The sequence below is a fragment of the Chrysemys picta genome, chromosome 14 (genome assembly GCF_011386835.1).
Source record: "Chrysemys picta bellii isolate R12L10 chromosome 14, ASM1138683v2, whole genome shotgun sequence".
NCBI lineage: Eukaryota > Metazoa > Chordata > Testudines > Emydidae > Chrysemys > Chrysemys picta.
Window position 1 is genome coordinate 20,717,859 of NC_088804.1, and position 19,281 is coordinate 20,737,139.

Below are 19,281 nucleotides of genomic sequence, written 5' to 3' on the forward strand. Positions count from 1 at the left end.
ATCTAAGTACAGTATTAAGAAGCACCTGTAGATAAACGAAACCTAGAAACATGCATTAAAAAGTAGAGATTGTCTATTAAACATTGAAGACAATGAAAATGTAAGTCTTTGTTTCTTAGTTTTTCAGTTATGTTCCACAAAAACATAAGTGGATACTGTAGCTTGCCACAGTACATACTAATATTGTAGATGAACAGTAGAACCCCCCCCTCCCCCCGGAGATGCATCAAAACAAAACATATGTTCTCCCTTACAATGTCAGAAACATAAAAGGCACCATCATATAATGTTTAGAAAACTAAAATTAGGTCACTATCCTTGATTTAAAAGTTACCTATAAGGACTGCTGCTCTGACTGGGGGAAAAAAGCAGCTTTCAACACCCATATAGAATGTCTCTAGTATGTTGTAAACCTTGGATTGTTTTCAGGAATATCAGGTGTAAACACAAGATAAATATAAAATCTGTTGGTTTGTTAGACTACAAATACTACTCCATGAAAAAAAGCTGCTGTTACAAAAGTGTAAAAAAATATACCAACTTCCATGATTAGATTGTAGAATTTTCAGACTACATGTTGGTTATGGCAGCCACTTCCAAGCAGTGAGCCCCAAACCAGATTTGACTTGGGCGCTAATTTCAACAGCAAGAAAAAAATTAATTTCTTGGATAATTTTAAATTTTTCTTTAAATGTGAATGTTTTGACCTCTGATTACATGTTTTTACTTTTACATTTCTGTATAGAGTTATATTAGTGCTTACGAAAGATGCCACAGAGCTGGCAAATGAAGTGTTCTGTTTATCCATGGGTAGCAGCAACACAAGCTTTCCCAGCCTTTCCAAAGATACAACTGATGTGATGAGACCCATGTCTCCAAAGTTATAAGTTTAGTTCAAGCTCCAGGCCTCTATGACAACACTGCTCCCCAATGTACCATTTTCAATTGAGGTTGCGTTTTGGATATTTGTCCACTAGGAGTTGAAAGGAAGCCACTGATGCATTCCATATAGGGCATGCTTCTGATATTTTCATAGTTTCTAAGTGCAGTCTGTTCCAATACTATTCTATAGGCCAGTTGATGCTGTTGTAAGAGATATGGCCAATAATCATCTTTATCCTTAACACACTAGACTGACGCATCCTTTTATCCAATGTGTTAATTCACTTGTCCCTGTACTTAATTCAGCTCCCAAGATTTTAACTTCCTTATTACCACCACATGCTGAGCCAGGTATTACTAACAAAATGATGTTAGTAAAAAAGATTTCTAATTTACTCCTAAAGAATGAGATCTAAATTAATGATTTGGATAAATGAGATGCTGTCGCTAAACAGTGATCTGCACAAACTACTCAGGCAAAACTTGAAGTTACTTAGTACCTCCATGATTGGTAGTGGGAGTTTTCAATTCTGTGTTTGTGCTGGCAAAAGGTGCCAAACTGACAGCCTACCTAGAGACTAACTTTTTTGTTCCTCCACAAAATAAGAATGGCACAGGTGGTACAAGCATGTACATAATGTTGTGCCACCATACCTCATCCTGTTCTGGAAGAACCCTCTCAAGTACAGAGTGTCCAACCCTCCATGTCCATTCAGCCTTTACCTTCCCTGCTGAGGATGCCATACACAGTAGTTTGTGTGATCCAGACATTTTCACTAGAAACAAGACTGAAATCACCAATTAATTTCCTTTAAGCTACATACAAATATTTGTCTGATGGAAGCATCTTTCAGTCTTTTGAGTTGGGCTAGATTCAAACCAGTAACCAGAAAAGTGAAGGACTCTTTCTCACATAACTAATCTCCTAATCATCCAGTTCCAAAGAATCATTCTCAGAGGATCAAGAGGTGCTGCAATTTTAACAGTTTTTGTGTTGGACTTTATTATTAAGGCTTAACGGTGTTCACATTTGCTTTGAAGTTGGTTGCTTGTAATAGTCAATATACACAAATGGCATATGTGAACAGGAGACTCCAACTTTTTTATTTTTTTAACAAAGTGGTTATGAGATGAAAAGCTCAATGCTAGTGTTCTCTCATACTTGTCTACTCTAGCTTGAATTGTGTGTGGATAAACTAGTTCATGGTCATAATTCATTGAGTTTCAATTTCTTAAACTAAGACTCAAAACACAATACATTGTATGCACTATTTCTGCCCTCAGAACTGCCTGTGCTCCAGTCAGATTTTATTTAGAAATAAAGTTCAGATGCAATAGAACTTAATCACACAAAATGATCTGCCAAAGATTTTTATGAACATTCTAACAACTGCCAGTTTGATCAGATATGGGTAACACTTTATACTCAAAAACAATAACAAACCAACCACACCCAGAATGTAGATTTTAGGATTTTTTGGGGTAAAAGCTGAAACAGGAAATGGATGTTTCTGAGCAAATATGTTGGGTATCTGCATTTCTGCTTTGTAGAAGGCGATATCATCAATAGTTTTCATATGTGACTTCCTCCACAACCAACTAGGTCAGAAGTGTAAATCAAGAATATAACTTCCAATCAAGGCACAAAATAGTCTACTAAGACTCTCTCTTCACCTTCCCTCTTCATGTTCCCCCTCCCACCCACCTCTGTATAGCAATATCTCCCACACCAGATATTAGGTTTAATTGTTCGGGAAGAAGTGTAAGTTTTACCCACATATGGGCTCTATCTATTGTAAATGCAGTTAACTAGATGAACAGCCCATTCTCAGCATATATTGTTCATGTTCTGCATTTTTTTGGGGGGGGGGGGAAAGAGAGTCCGCATCTCTTTCATGCATATTCTTCAAGAAACTGAATGTGGAAGTCTTTCACTTTCTCCAGCACAATCTTCAGCTTCTCTACTGGAGGGAGAATGGTCATTCTGGGAAAGAGAAGAAACAGTGTATTGCAAAACATTTGATAAGATACATTGTAATAAACATTAAAGAAATGGAAACCAGAAAGAGACACCCCCCCCCCAAACCTTCCCCCAACCCCCGGAGATATAATTTCCAAACAGTGCAGAGAAAGTAGAACTTTTAACTTCCTGCAACCTGCTTTTAAAAAGATTCCCTTATTTTCTGAATTTCTGTTACAGCTACAGTTACAGTTACTGTACATAGAGCACCTGGTTTTGATTGACCTGTGTATTAAAATTCAGGGGCTTGTCATCTCAGTTTTTTAAATAGAGCAAAACCTCATTAAGTGTCCCCTCCAATAGACTGTCTACTTTTCATTTGTGAATCTTACTTCTGGAAAGAGACTACAAAAATTACATTGTGGGCTACTATGTTTATTATTTTAATGTTTCTGTATCAAGCTTGTTCAGTTTACATGTGAAATGTGTTTTTTCTAACAGCCAGCCCTGCAAACTCAGCTATCTGCAAGTGGAGTTGGTTCCTTCCAGCTCTTGTATTCTGACCAGTAAAAAAATTCTACACAACAAATTCTGCTCTCAGTTACACAGGTACAACTGTGACACTTGCCAGGTTTGTGAGGCATCCCTGACACCTGCCCTCAGAATGAGGAAACTTTGTCTGTACCTGCCAGGGCTGATTGTCCCAGCCATAGGCAACCGAAGCACTCCCCTCTCAGTCCACCTGGGTTCTGCTGTCCCTCATCCAGGCTAGCAATAGCCAAACTCTAACCCCTGAGTCCTCAGAACATCCCTGCACAGTGTCCAGACCCTTATCCACTGGACACTCATAGAATGACCAGATCCTCTGTTCCCACAGGAACAGTAAGTACATCACAGCTTACTAGTTACACCTCAGATCACAGCTCCGCTTAACTCACAGCACTTAGATTTGTTTATAGATTTGTTTATAATATTTGTTTATAGGATAGTAAAACAGAAATATTAGAAACAAGAGTTACATATAAAACAAAATCATAACACAAATTCTAAAGCTTAAACTCAACTAACAAGCTGTCCTCCTGTCTAATAAGGTACTGCTTACCCCACCTCCTTCTCACAGTGTTTGACAACCCCCCAACCTAAAGCAAATACTCACCAGCAACCACACATCACTGAACAAAACCACTGACCCAGGAACCTATCCTTGTAACAAACCCCGATGCCAACTCTGTCCACATATCTATTCAAGTGACATCATCATAGGACCTAATCACATCAGCCACACCATCAGGGGCTCGTTCACCTGCACATCTACCAATGTGATATATGCCATCATGTGCCAGCAATGCCCCTCTGCCATGTACATTGGCCAAACCGGACAGTCTCTCCGCAAAAGAATTAATGGACACAAATCTGACATCAGGAATCATAATACTCAAAAACCAGTGGGAGAACACTTTAACCTGTCTGGTCATTCAATGACAGACCTGCGGGTGGCTATATTACAACAGAAAAACTTCAAAAACAGACTCCAACGAGAGACTGTGAGCTGGAATTGATATGCAAACTAGACACAATCAACTCAGGATTAAATAAGGACTGGGAATGGCTGAGCCATTACAAACATTGAATCTATCTCCCCTTGTAAGTATTCTCACACTTCTTATCAAACTGTCTGTACTGGGCTATCTTGATTATCACTTCAAAAGTTTTTTTCTCTTACTTAATTGGCCTCTCAGAGTTGGTAAGACAACTCCCACCTGTTTATGCTCTCTGTATGTGTGTATATATATCTCCTCAATATTTATTCCACTCTGTATGCATCCGAAGAAGTGGGCTGTAGTCCACGAAAGCGTATGCTCTAATAAATTTGTTAGTCTCTAAGGTGCCACAAGTACTCCTGTTCTTTTTGCGGATACAGACTAACACGGCTGCTACTCTGAAACCAGCATAGCTGAGACTCTCCTTTAGAGAGATCAAGCCTGCTGGCAACTTGTCTCCCCCAGCACATCTTTCTGCACCCCTAGATATACTAGCCCAGTCCTTTGTTCTTCACCTCTAAAACAGGGTCCCCTCATCCCCCACTGTTTACCTCTTCCTGTTAATTTGCCTTCTGAAGTCCCAACAATCTTTTCATTAGCATTTGACTCAGTATGCAAATAGACTTCTGTTGTAAGACACACAATACACAATGATCAGCTAAGGAGATAAGTGTCTCCCACCTCCTGTTTGGTGGAATCTGCCTCAAGGCATGCTACACCTCTGGGTGACCTGCCTTTAACTAAGGGCATGGCTACACTTGCAGATGTAGAGTGCTGTGAGTTAAACCAGCCCTCAGAGAGCACAGTAGGGAAAGCGCTGCAGTGTGTTCACACTGTCAGATTCAAGCGCACTGGTGTGGCCACATTAGCAGCTCTTGCAACGCCACAAACAGCAGTGCATTGTGGTAGCTATCCCAGTGTGCAAGTGGCTGCAACGTGCTTTTGAAACGTGGAGTGTGACAGGGACTGTGTTGTGTGTATGTGGGGGGAGAGACAGTGGGTTTTTGGGGGGGCTGAGAGCATGAAAGCATTCTGTCTTGTAAGTTCAGACAGCAGCAGACCCATACACACACACACACACACACACACACACACACACACACACACTCTCAACAGCACATTCCACACTAATGGCTTGCTTTGTCCTGGAGCAGATAAGTAGCCGGCTGTAAGAAATGGATCTTTGAAAGGGCATAGCCACATTCCTACAGCCAAGTTCAAAACAATGACAAGAGTGGTCACTTGACTTAAGGGGATTATGGGATCAAAGTGCAGTAATGCAACACCTTGTTCACACTGACGCTGGGGCGTTTCAGCCGAGGTGCGGCAAGCGTTATGCTCCAGCTACAGAGTCCAGGCGCTCTAAGTGCCTTGCCAGTGTGGAAGGGTCGTGAGTTAGGGCGCCTGGGGCTGCTTTAATGCGCTCTAACTTGCACGTGTAGCCAAGCCTAAAAGGCCTTACAAATATAGTTTCCAAAATATATCCACACATACATTTCACTAAGATTATGAGCACCAGTGTGACACAGGCCTTGGCTACAGTTGCGAGTTACAGTGCTGTAAAGCCGCCCCCAGCGCTGTAACTCACTCCCCGTCCACACTGGCAAGGCATTTGCAACGCTGCATGTACTCCACCTCCCCGAGAGGAATAGCGAGTATTGCGCTGCCTCTGCAGCGCTGCGGCGCCAGTGTGGCCGCTCAATGCGCTGTGAATGGCCTCCAGAATTATTCGACGGTATCCCACAATGCCTGTTCTAGCCACTCTGGTCATCAGTTCAAACTCTACTACCATGGCCTCAGGTAACCAACCATGTGACCCACCCTTTACATTCCCCGGGAATTTTAAAAATCCCCTTCCTGTTTGCTCAGTCCAGCGTGGAGTGCTATCAGCGAATCTTTCCAGGTGACTGTGCCTCCACGTGCCAAGCGAGCCCCAGCATGAAGCAATGGTGTGTTGCTGGACCTCATCAGTGTTTGGGGGGGAGGAAGCTGTCCAGTCCCAGCTGCGCTCCAGCCGTAGGAATTACGATACCTTCAGGAAGGTATCAAAGGACATGATGGAAAGGGGCCATGACCGGGACGCCCTGCAGAGCAGGATTAAAGTGAAGGAGCTGCGGCGTGGCTACCGCAAAGCCCGCAACTTGAACGGCTGCTCGGGTGCTCCCCCATGACCTGCCGATTCTACAAGAGCTGGATGCGATACTTGGGGTTAACCCCACCTCCACTCCGAGCACCACCATGGATGCTTCAGAGCCGGTGGGGGAGAGAAGGAGGAGGAGGAAAACGGGAGTGATGGTGGTGGGCCGGATGGAGACACCCCAGAATCCCTGGAGTCATGCAGCCAGGAGCTCTTCTAGAGCCAGGAGGAAGGTAGCCAGTCGCAGCGGCCCGGTACTTGGTGGAGGACAAACAGAAGAGCACGTTCCCGGTAATCGATTTTTTTTTTCGGGAAGGAATTTTTTCGGTGTGGGCTCTTTGGGAGAGGAGGGTTAGGCATGCATGCCTAGATGCGGAATAGTGCACTGATGTGATTCATCATATCGCGGTAATCGGCCTCGGTAATCTCCTCAAATGTCTCATTCAGAATGTGTGCAATGCGCTTGTGCAGATTTATTAGGAGAGCCACCGTGGTCCTTGTCCCAGCTAGGCTAACGTGTCCGCGCCACTGTGCCGCGAGGGGCGGGAGTCCATTGCTGCACACAGGCAAGCTGCATATGGGCCAGGGCGGAAGCCGCATTGCAGTAGAAGACCCTCCCTTGCTTCCCAGGTCACCCACAGCAGCGAGATATCGTCCAGGACGAACTCCTGTGGAAAATGTTGGGACAGTGTTCAGTGTAGGTGCCCCCTGAAGCTGTTGGCTCTCCCCAAGGCACAGAAACCCAGAGGACAGTGCAGCCCTGAAACAATCAGTCCCCCTTACTCACCATTTTGAGGCTTCCGTGGGATATGTGTGCTCTGTTTCGTACGGGAAAATTATGCTATTGTGCACACCCTGTGTGTTTTCTACTCCTTAAGTGCGGTGGGAATCATTACTCTGTCTGGTATAAACAATGCTGCCTCTGTTAAATGTTGCATTTTGCCTATACAGCAGCATCAACCTTGAGACCTCAGCCGTCCCTCTTATTGCCTGCTCAGAGACTGCAAAGACTCAGGAAGAGACCGCAAAAAAGCAAAGAAGACATGCTGCAATAAGTGATGCAGCAATCTATTAAAGAGAATGAGAAAGCACAGAACTGGAGGGAGAGAGAAAGCAGGATCCGCCAGGGAAACGCAGCGCACTGGCGGCAAAGCACAGAGCACCAGCAGCAAAGCACGGATTGGCTCATAAGCATCCGGGAGCGCCAAGCAGACGCTATCCAGGAGCTCGTAGCCATGCAGAAAGAGGAGCAGTACCGCAAACGCCACCCCTCCCTTACAGCCCTTGTCCCAAAACTCTTTCCGTTGTGCCCCAGTGTCACCTCCAACCCACTTTCCCCAACTTCCGTGTTCTTCACGCCACCCGCTGCCTCCAACACCAGTATCTTCACCACCCAACCCTGAAAACCACGACCCTTATCCTCTGCACTCAACCCCCATCACCATGCAGTATAGCTGTCCTGAAGTGCAGCACTCACTGCACAGCACATCAGACAGGACATACGCGAATCTGTGATTGTACCGTTCCCCACTCCACCCCCTTGTTTCTTTTCAATAAATACTTTTTTTTTCTTTTCAATAAATGGATTCTTTGGCTTTGAAAACATTCTTTATTATTGTATAAAGTAAAAGACTCCTTAGCCCAGGAAATAAACAGGCACTGCAAGTCTGCTTGTCTGCTTAGCAGACACTGATTCCTAAAGATTGGAACTACTGCACTTCACTCCCGTGCAGGGCACCAGATATCGCTGCTGGTTTTCAGCCTCAAATTGCTCCCTCAAGGCATCCCTAATCCTTGCAGCCCCGCTTTGGGTCCCTGTAATAGCCCTGCTCTCTGGCTGTGCAAATTCAGCCTCCAGGTGTTGAACCACGGAGGTCCATGCCTGAGTGAAGCTTTCACCCTTCCCTTCAGAAATATTATGGAGGGCACAGCACACGGATATAACCACGGGGATGCTGTTTTCGGCCAAGTCCAACTTCCCATACAGAGATCGCCAGCGGCCCTTTAAACGGCCAAAGGCACACTCCACAGTCATTCGGCACTGGCTCAGCCTGTAGTTGAACCGTTCCTTCCTGCTATCAAGGCTCCCAGTGTAGGGTTTCATGAGCCACGGCATTAACGGGTAAGCGGGATCTCCAAGGATCACAATGGGCATTTCAACTTCCCCTACCGTGATCTTCCGCTCTGGGAAAAAAGTCCCGGCCTGCATCTTCCTGAACAGCCAAGTGTTCCGAAAGATGCGTGCGTCATGCACCTTTCCAGGCCAGCCTGTGTTAATGTCAATGAAACGCCCACGTGATCCACAAGCGCCTGGAGAACCATAGAGAAATACCCCTTCTGATTAACGTACTCTGATCCTAGGTGGGGTGGTGCCAGAATAGGAATGTGCGTCCCATCTATCGCCCCTCCACAGTTAGGGAACCCCATTTGTGCAAAGCCATCCACTATTTCCTGCACGTTACCCGGAGTCACGGTTCTTCTGAGTAGGATGCGATTAATGGCCTTGCAAACTTGCATCAACACGATTCCAACGGTCGACTTTCCCACTCCAAACTGGTTTGCGACCGACCGGTAGCTGTCTGGAGTTGCCAGCTTCTAGATTGCAATAGCCACCCGCTTTCTCCACTGGCAGGGCAGCTCTCAATCTCGTGTCCTTGAGCCACAGGGTGGAGACAAGCTCCTCACACAGTCCCATGAAAGTGGCTTTTCTCATCTGAAAGTTCTGCAGCCACTGCTCGTCATCCCAGACTTCCATGACGATTTGATCCCACCACTCGGTGCTTGTTTCCCGAGCCCAAAAGCGATGTTCCACGGTGCTGAGCATGTCCGTGAATGCCACAAGCAATTTCATGTCGTACGCGTTATGCAGCTCGATAGCATCGTCGGACTCCTCACCTTCACTCTCACTGTCACTTTGGATCTTAAGGAATAGTTCGACAACCAAACGTGACGTGCTGGCGAGATAAGTCAGCATATGCCTCAGCAGTTTGGGCTCCATTTCCCGCACACAGATCGCGCTGCACAGAAACCGTTGAAAGATGGCGCCAAAGGTAAACGGAAACAAAGGGATTTCTGGGATGCGAAGCGATGCATCACGGGACGTTGGGATAGGACCCAGAATGCCCCACACCCACGCCCCCTTCCCATAACCCACGGCGCCAGAATGGGAAAAGGTGCTCTGTGGGATAGCTGCCCATAATGCACCGCTCCCAATAGCGCTGCAATTGCCGCAAATGTGGCCACGACAGTGCGCTGGGCAGCTGTCAGTGTGGACAGACTGCAGTGCTTTCCCTACTCAGCTGAACGAAGTCAGGTTTAACTCACAGCGCTGTACATCTGCAAGTGTAGCCAAGGCCACAGGCTTCCAGTAGAAATCTTACATGACACTCTTTGGCAAACTAGAATGTAAATACCAGACCTAGGGGATCCCTGTAACCCTTATGCACTCCTGTGCCCTGTACTTGACATCAAGAGATCCTTGGGTCATGGCAACCCTATTGTTTTCATGCGCTTCCACAGGGCAAAATTTGGCCCTGCAACTGGAATTCAGTGAACAGTTTTGTTGGAGCCGGACAAGTCAAAATACAAGCCAGCTCATTTTCCCCATTATATTGATTATGCAATGCTAACAAAGGTCTGGATTCTACAACACTTACATTCAGCAGCACAGTATTCCCCAAATAGTCCCCAAAAGATAACTATACTTCTTGCAGAGTAAAGTGCTGCTTAGTGCAAGTAAGGGCGGCAGTCAGGCCCAAAAATAGCTAAAAAAAACCCACACCTTATTTCAGTAAAGTGAGCACACATTACTCAAGGTATACAGGAACTGCAACTGTTGAGTAAGGTGGTGCAATTTTCACAATCACTTTTCAGTATAGAGCTGTGACATTGTGCAGACTATATGGTTTTATAAAAACATGATAAGAAGTGAATATAATGTAACTGGGATATGCTTCATGCAAAAGGTCTCTTGTAAGGTATCATTACAAAGCTTATAATCTACTGATTGTGATTATCTGATTTGTATAAATGTACCACTCTTGTATCTAAAATTAGAAATATAAAATATAACTCTGAGGGCCTATTGTAATTATGCAAAGTGTGGGCCATTAATGATGGTTTGGAATCTTGATGACTCCCATTGTCTGCAGATGGTTGTGTTTACCTATGAGTCTTCCTGTATATGTGTGTACTGGCAAGTAAGTAATGAAGTCTTGCAGTGACATGTGATCATGTCACCTGAACTGGAATCCATCTCTTTAACCTGGTGCTTTTCCAGTGAGGCGGGGTGGAAACCCAGAGGGACAAAGGGTTCCCGCCTTATGCAAAAGATATATAAACGGGTGGAAGGGAACAAAGTAGAGAGAGGAGCCATCATGAAGAATCCCCTAGCTATCACCTGAGCTACAACAAGAGCTGTACCAGGGGAAAGAATTGTGCCCAGGCCTGGAAGGTGTCCAGTCTGAGAAAAAACTTACCGAAGCATCTCTGAGGGTGAGATTATCTGTATTCAGTTTGATTAGGCATAGATTTGCGCATTTTATTTTATTTTGCTTGGTGACTTACTTTGTTCTGTCTGTTACTACTTGGAACCACTTAAATCCTACTGTCTGTATTTAATAAAATCACTTTTTATTTAGTAACTTACTCAGAGTATGTATTAATACCTGAGGGAGCAAACAACTGTGCATATCTCTCTATCAGTGTTATAGAGGGCGAACAATTTATGAGTTTGCCCTGCATAAGCGTTATGCAGGGTAAAACGGATTTATCTGGGTTTAGACCCTATTGGGAGTTGGGTATCTGAGTGCTAAAGACAAGCACACGTCTGTGAGCTGTTTTCAGGTAAACTTGCAGCTTTGGGACAAGTGATTCAGACCCTGGGTCTGTGTTGGAGGCAGACGGGAGTGTCTGGCTCAGCAAGACAGGGTGCTGGAGTCCTGAGCTGGCAGGGAAAACAGGAGCAGGGGTAGTCTTTTGCACATCGGGTGGCAGCTCCCAAGGGGGTTTCTGTGATCCAACCCGTCACAAGAGCCATACTGTAAAATAACCATTTTAAAAGTAGACCACGGTTTCAGCAGAATTAAAGATCACTTCTTCTAAGAACCAGTATTTTCTGATCCCTTGAGTGGTCACTTAGATACTCACTGTGCTCTGTTCTGTATATTTGGAACTGATGTCAGCAAATTGGGGAAATACTGTATGAAGCCGAATGACACAGCAAAAACCAGTCCTACTGCTCTAGATATAATTATTAGCTATACGGAGTATGCTCAAGAAAAAAAAAAAGGCTGGTATCACAAACAATGTGAATTAGTCCAAGTCTGTTTTTATACAGGACATGATGTAAGAACCTTAACAGTTTTATTTATTTAGTAAAGAGAAAGATTATTAAATAGATACTGCACCTGAAGTGGTAACTTCCTTCTCTTTGGCCAAATCCACTGCCAGGTACAACACAGATTCCAGTTTCTTCCAAAAGTTTCATACAGTAGAACAAGTCAGGGGCCATTTTATGAGCCTGAGAAAAGAGATTGAATTTTAGGAGTAATTTTTCATCTCCAGATCATAACATGAAATCATAATACACAAAATACAGTTCTATGCTCATTTTTCTTTCCAAACGTTTCTCTTGCACTTTCATTTTCTTCACTACATGGATGGACATCAACTCCCGGTGATGGTGAAATGGATCCCCTCCACACTGCAGGCTCTCAATCAGTCCAGCTTAAAAGAACAGAATTAGCCAGTCACTCTGTCTTTACGTAACTACTCCCCTCTTTGATTGACTGAGACCTAGAAACTTCTAGCAATGGAGTTCTTTGGTGTTCTAAACATAATTTCACTGAAGTGTCTAACAGATTAGAGGTATTAAAAATATTTGATGAATTAACTCCTACATGCCTATCCTTACAATATTGCCCAGAGCACAAATAATTAGACATTCCCATTGGATTTTCCCAAAACATCTGCTGAGTAGTAAATCACCTGAATAATAATTTGGAGGAAGTTCTTACATTTTAAGTTAGTCAAATCAACACGCTCAGGCTATATACGTGATTCAGAGGCATTATTTCAGCTCAGAAAGTTCAAAAAGGACCCCACTTTTGTTCTCAGTAACACAGGTATAACTGAGCCCCAATCAGAAATGAATTAGAAAATGAAAGCACTGCCTGCCCACTTGTTTATTAGTGATATAATCTCTTAGAAATAGCCAGTCTTTGTTTGTAGCTGGAAAGCACTTGTTCTACTCCGGGGCATAAAATTCCCTCATGGATAACAACCAGTAACAATGTGGCGAGGTTAGACGGACAATGGCTGACTGACCTTTGCTACCTCAATGCCTTTGGAAGGGATAAATATCCTTGGGAAGGCATACATAGCTCCTTGAAGTGGATTGCAGTGAATTCCTGGCACTTTATTAAACATGTCTTCTGTTAGCTTGGCTTTTTGGGCAAGATTGTTCAAAACAGACTCCTTTTCCTGTTTAAAAGAAAAGGAGGGGAGGGAGAATAGAAAAGAGTTGAATCGCTCCTTAGATGATGAATTGTAGGTTGGTTCAATAGTTTTGCAGTTGGTAAAACAAAATGTTTCCTTAAACTCACTCCTTAAACTCACCTAGGTAAGAGGTAAGTAGAATATATCAAAGATTAGCAATAACAAATACCCAAGACAAATTGCAATAGACCAAAAGTGATGTCAGTGTTAATTCAGCAGTCATACACTAGTCAAATCTAATGTCTTCCATCTTAAATACCTGCTGCTGGAAGATGACAAAAGGTATATATTTCCTATAACTCTGGTGCAACACTGAATGCAAACCCAAAGGTTTAACATTGTTCTGGTCTGGGCAAGTTTTGTGATTTGCAATTTTTTTCCCCACTGAATAAAATCGTTGTAATTTCAGTGCCTTTTCTGCAGATATGCGCTATACAATCAAACTGGCCCAAAACCCTGGAACGGAGCTTCTGGGGTTCTGTGGCCAAGAGGGATTTTTGCATGTGTAGCAAAGCAGATGCCAAGTCACCGCTGCAGACACTACCCTTGAAAGGCCCAGAATTCAAGTGGGAGCCCTACTCCACATGTGCGTAGAGGGGAGATGGTATCATTTTTAAGGAAGTACATTTCTGAATTTAGCATTTGTGAAAGGTTCTGGAACAATGGTTCTGGAACAACATTCCTGGGGTTCTCTATTTATCCACAGAATAGGTACAGCAGGTCAGCCTTCTCAAATTGTATTTTCAATATGCCTCAAGCTTGACCTGGCAGGACCAATTTCCAGGGATGAGAGAGTAGTTCAGTCTCCATACTCATTCAGTTTGTAGCATTTCTGCTGAGACTATCTACAAGGGTACAAATTGGGGCTTTTGTGAGGGGAACACTTGTCCATTTGGAACAGTACTGAGAAAGTCCTTTCAAAAGGTCACTGAATAGCATTCTTCAGATGATGATGACTTTCGGTCACCATCAGTCTGGGCTGGTGATCCTAAGGCAAATCAGTGATGTCTAATTAACAATATCTCACAGGCTCTAGTTACGAGATAAAAAGAGCTGTCTTTAAAAAGAAAAACACACACACCACCAAAACACACAACTAAAAGCAGCTAAGCATTTTTGATTTGACAGATCTCTACTACATCCCCTACAATAGGATTGATTTTCCATGTAATGTGAAAACTCTTCTTTCTAAAATAATGGGCCACATTTATCCATTTTTAACTCCATGTATACACTAAAGCTGAATTCGGTAGAGCGTTTGTACAAATGAGAAGCTACTATTCTTTGTTCAAATAAGCAATCAATATATAAGGGTACAATATAGTTTCACTTACAAAGTCACCCTCATTTAGTAGCTTCATTTTTGCTGTGCAGTTTTTCACAGAAGCCAGCTTTGTTGAGTAGCTGCCCTCATTTACCATGGAAGCCACCAGGGAAAGAAATTATATTTAAAAGCAGATGAACTCAATGAAAAGCCACAAACATGTGATGGAAGTGCTGTGGCTCCACCAAGATGTTGAAGCTACTAGTACAAAGAGAATTTGAAATTACTCTGTAGTCCTGTTGGCCAGTGTTATTACAGGGCTACCATAAGGAAGGCTGAGATGGGATCTTTCTGTATATTCTCATCACACCCTGGTGATATATGGGATAAGGCTAAGAAATACACAAACAATATTAGAGCTGACCTTAATGAACTGTGCATAAGATTCTTCCCCAGGTACTGGAGGATTCACTACGATATCCATAGCTGCCTGTCCAGACACTGGAGGACAGAGGCGAACAGAGAGAAGTTTAACAAGCTGTCCTTTTATCTCTGGATGCAAGTTAATGACCTCCATATAACCCCCTCGGTAACCGCACCTGAGAATACAGTAGAGAGAGAGAGAGAGGAAAAAATGAATATAATCTGGAATGTTAATTACTGAAAACAACCCCAAGACAGGAAAAAGAGGGAGCATACAGCTGAACTTTATATTAATCATGAGTATCTTGCTTAGCATCAATACATGTAACCTACATTTTTAAACATCTTCTTTCATATTGGGTAAGGTATAATGGTAGCTAATTACCATCAAAGAAAGTACTGGGTGTGACATTTAGACATTAACATATGCAGCTTCAATATGAGCTTAGTCTAGCTATTAACATGGATGTTTATTCCTCAGAGTAGAAGTGTATAGCAGAAGCAGAATCCATTTGATCAGGAAGCTGGCATTTCCCTCCCCTGATCCCCCCAAAAAGAAACAAACACACACACATCCACCCCTCTATAAAATGAGGCTGATCCAGTGACTCTTGAACTAGTCAGTAGTCCAGAGGTCCATTGTGCCATCCCCGGTAGGCTGCACTCACAACTATTTTAGGAACCTAGTAATGTAGGACTGGGGTGTTGGGATGGGAGGCAGGTCTATGACAGGTGCTCTCTTTTTTAAAAACTACTCCATTAAATAAAAAGTTTGCAAAACCACTGAGCTAGCCCATAAGTTATACAATGTTCCATATATAAACTCATGCATTTTCCTTGTTTACTAGTTGTTAGGTAACAGTAACAGAAGATACAAGATGACACTCAGCTCACTATGTGAAAAAATCATCCTGCTTGACAAGAGGTAAGAGGAAGCTATTCTACTAAATACTGTGCAAGAGGTTATACAATAAAGAAATGAAGATGGACATACTCGCCCATGTATCCCTTGGAGGTGGAATGGAAGGATGCTAGCTCTACATTGCTGTAGTACTCTGGTCCCATCTCATACAGAACCTTTTTGAAGGAATGAAACTGACATTCTTCTGAGTAAATGTTATCTTGATAAACCTACACAATCAGAGGAAACATTATGCACTCTGCCCAAATGTGAATAAATGACGGCATATTACACAGAATGTAAGTTGCTGAAGAAAGTTTGGGATGTACTAATGCTTGAAAGCATTTACAAGAGAGAAGTTACTTCAAGCATAATAAATGTATAGCTTATGCTATACTTAATTGAGTAGCCCTTGCAAGAAGAGTATTGAACTTTGATTTTGTATATTATTTCTAAACTTTTATGTTTTTCATCTGTGTACTCAATTCCCAAGCCTCCCCCACCCCACCTCTGCTCCAGTTTACCTCCTTTTAATTATCTAAACCAATGGCTAATGTCACCCTATTTTTTGCAGGTCAAGACTAGGATGTTGTTCCAGTTTCTTTCTAGAGTTACATTCTTATTGGTCCCACTCCCTTTTCACCTAGGTCAAGTCCAGCACACCGATTTTTCAAATTAACTCTTCAGGACTGAGAAGCTGGCTTTTTTGTTCACAACTTTTAGCATGCTCCATATTAGAAATCAACAATCACACTTATTGGGCACAAAGGACGAGAACCGAGCACCTAGTGCTTCTGCTGCACTGCAGGTGTGTCCACCACAGAAAGGTATGTAGTCTTAATGCTCTATTACAGGGGTCGGCAACCTTTCAGAAGTGCTGTGCCGAGTCTTCATTTATTCCCTCTAATTTAAGGTTTCGCATGCCAGTAATACATTGTAACATTTTTAGAAGGTCTCTTTCTATAAGTCTATAATATATAAATAAACTATTGTTGTTTGTAAAGTAAATAAGGATTTTAAAATGTTTAAGAAGCTTCATTTAAAATTAAATTAAAATGCAGAGCCCCCCAGACCAATGGCCAGGACCCGGGCAGCGTGAGTGCCACTGAAAATCAGCTCGTGTGCCACCTTCGGCACGTGTGCCATAGGTTGCCTACCCCTGCTCTATTACCTCATCAGCCAGAAGAAAGAGTTGCTCCTCCCAAGCAAAATGTATAACATCTTCAATGCACTTTCTACTTTGAACCTGACCTATAATTTAAAGTGAGAGAAGAAAAGTTGCAATTCAGGTTAATTAGTAGAGAACATGTACACAGTCTTTTAGTCTAGAACCAGGAAGGCTGCTACCTCTTCAATAAGTTGTCCCTCTTAGCTTTTTTATTTTTATTTTATTTTTTTAAGGTATGGAAGTTGGGACATAAAACTCATTACAATCACTTATACGCTATATATACTCTATACAATATGTCTGGGGTGGTGGGTGGGGAGTCTCCAATCACAACTGCTTGAGATGTATTGTCTAAATTATAGGAGACAGTGAATTTGTGAGACATTAATTTTTAGACCCTTGTCAACAAGTCAGCTGAGGATAAGACTAGTCTTCTTTGGATATGTTCTTCATTGCAGTTTACACATGCTCTTACATGGGTACGCCCAAACCTCTTTGGCATGCACACACAAAACACTTAAACCCGGGTTTATATGTTCTTTGAACCCAGGCTTGAGTGCTTAGCTGGTAAATTATCTCAGTAAATTAAAACATGCCTAACTAAGTTTCAGGGTGACAAATTGGTTATATGGTAGGAATCTCTGATTTTATCATTAGAGTCCAGCTATACATGTGCAATGATAAGTCACAAGCAAGTTCTAAGCATATACAGCAAAAAGAAAAAAAAAGGGGGTGAACAAAATAAACTGTGAAACATTTAAATGAAACCATTACAAACCAGTGGGATTTCCTGGGTTGATGATGCAAAGGACCTTTGGATTACAGTATGCTTTGGCTTCATTCAAGGAACGACGAAGTTCATTCACATCTAGTGCCCAGCAATTCTCTTCATCCAGGTAATAGTTCACCTGGATGGCATCTAGTTCAGATATGGCTGCTGAATACAAGGGGTATTGTGGGATTGGGATCATCACTCCAGTTCGGGATTTCCCTCCTCCTGAGACCAGGATCTTTAGAATAGTCTGGAAAAGTTTAGGAATTTAAAGAAAAAAAACAAACAGATGACAGTGCAATTCACAGTATATTCTGGAACAACTTGCTGTGTGACTTTCTCCCGCTCTATGAGACCCAAAGCCTTAGGCAAATTTCAGTTACAGAGGCACAAAGTCACCAGCCTTCATGACAGTGACACTGCTAGTTCTGAATACTGAAGGACATTTATCTTTTAAGTCAAATAACATTTCACACCAACTGTTAGATAGAGAAGGCTAAGGTGTTTTATAACAAAAATTATGTAGCACATAACAATGGCCGAACACAACACAGAGTCCTTTAAAAACAACCAACAACTGCCCTCTTGCTGTAACTGCCAGCTGAAGTTGAAGGCTTATCACTGGCAAATTCAAACAAGCAACAAAGGTAGTACCAGTATAATCAAATATGATTATATGCATTTATATCTGATAAAGTTTTATGGAAAAACGTGATGCTCACACTCCTGTCACACTGCCAATAGAGCCCTTGAAATTGCAAAGTCTGGGAAACCCATTACACTCCGAAGAAGTGGGCTGTAGTCCACGAAAGCTTATGCTCTAATAAATTTGTTAGTCTCTAAGGTGCCACAAGTACTCCTGTTCTTCTTTTTGCGGATACAGACTAACACGGCTGCTACTCTGAAACCTGCCATTACACTGGATGAATCAATGAAGCTGCTGTAAATCAGAGTACTGTAATACCAAACTGTGCCACAAGATGTCATTTAAAAGTTTTGCAAACTAGCTACAAAAATAAAAATATGCACTACAGCAAAGCAAATCTATCTTCAGCAACCATGCAAAGGATCAACATATACTAGTTACCTAGTAGAGATGGTCTTCAGCTAAAGAACAAACAAAAACTGCCTTGGAAACTTTGAGAATACTTTAAAGTGAGTTGCTTAATGTAGGAAGGCTGGCTATTGAAGGTGGCCCTTAGTGTGGGTTCCACTGAATCGACGTAACACAGTTTCCGTACAGCTCTCCAAGAATTCTCAGTCTGTGAGGTCTGGTTTCTCCAGTGAACAACATCCTCTTCTAAGCTTTAGTGTCTACACATTTTAGGCCTGATCTACACTGGAAAATTAAGTTGGCTTAACTACATTGCTCAGGAGTGTGAAAAATCCATACCCCTGAGTGGCACAGCTAAGCTGACCTAGCACCCAGTGTATACAGCTACTAGCTACGGTCTTTCGTGGAAGTGAGTTATGTACACCGACAGGAAACCCCTCCCGTCAGCAGAAGTAGTGGTTTCACTGAAGCACTACAGCAACGCATTTCAAATATAGCGAAGCCCTTAGTCATGTACAGCAAAATCTTCTAGCCAAGATGGTTAATGCTAGTCTCCTAAATCAATATTTAGGTACTTAAAAAGCTTTAGACAGCCATATGAAGATTTTAGTATCCATGGGCCTGTTTCAGAACTCCTCAATTTTGCTCACACATAACATAACTGACTTCAATGTAAATCAG

The 19,281-nt window shown here is 42.7% G+C and overlaps 1 protein-coding gene across 2 annotated transcripts in view; it reads right to left on the reverse strand.

The window, feature by feature from the left end:
* Window positions 1-2,237: 2,237 nt before the first annotated feature.
* The window catches only part of GPT2 (glutamic--pyruvic transaminase 2), a 49,221-nt gene continuing 32,177 nt past the window's right edge, over window positions 2,238-19,281 (reverse strand). For both annotated transcript variants that reach the window (XM_005289848.4, XM_065567609.1), the window contains exons 5-11: window positions 17,553-17,796; window positions 16,778-16,857; window positions 15,700-15,836; window positions 14,707-14,881; window positions 12,848-13,003; window positions 11,929-12,041; window positions 2,238-2,866 (exon numbers count right to left, since the gene is read on the reverse strand). In XM_005289848.4, the coding sequence (XP_005289905.2) occupies window positions 2,776-2,866; window positions 11,929-12,041; window positions 12,848-13,003; window positions 14,707-14,881; window positions 15,700-15,836; window positions 16,778-16,857; window positions 17,553-17,796 (996 nt within the window). In that variant the 3' untranslated portion in view covers window positions 2,238-2,775. The remainder of the gene's footprint in view (window positions 2,867-11,928; window positions 12,042-12,847; window positions 13,004-14,706; window positions 14,882-15,699; window positions 15,837-16,777; window positions 16,858-17,552; window positions 17,797-19,281) is intronic.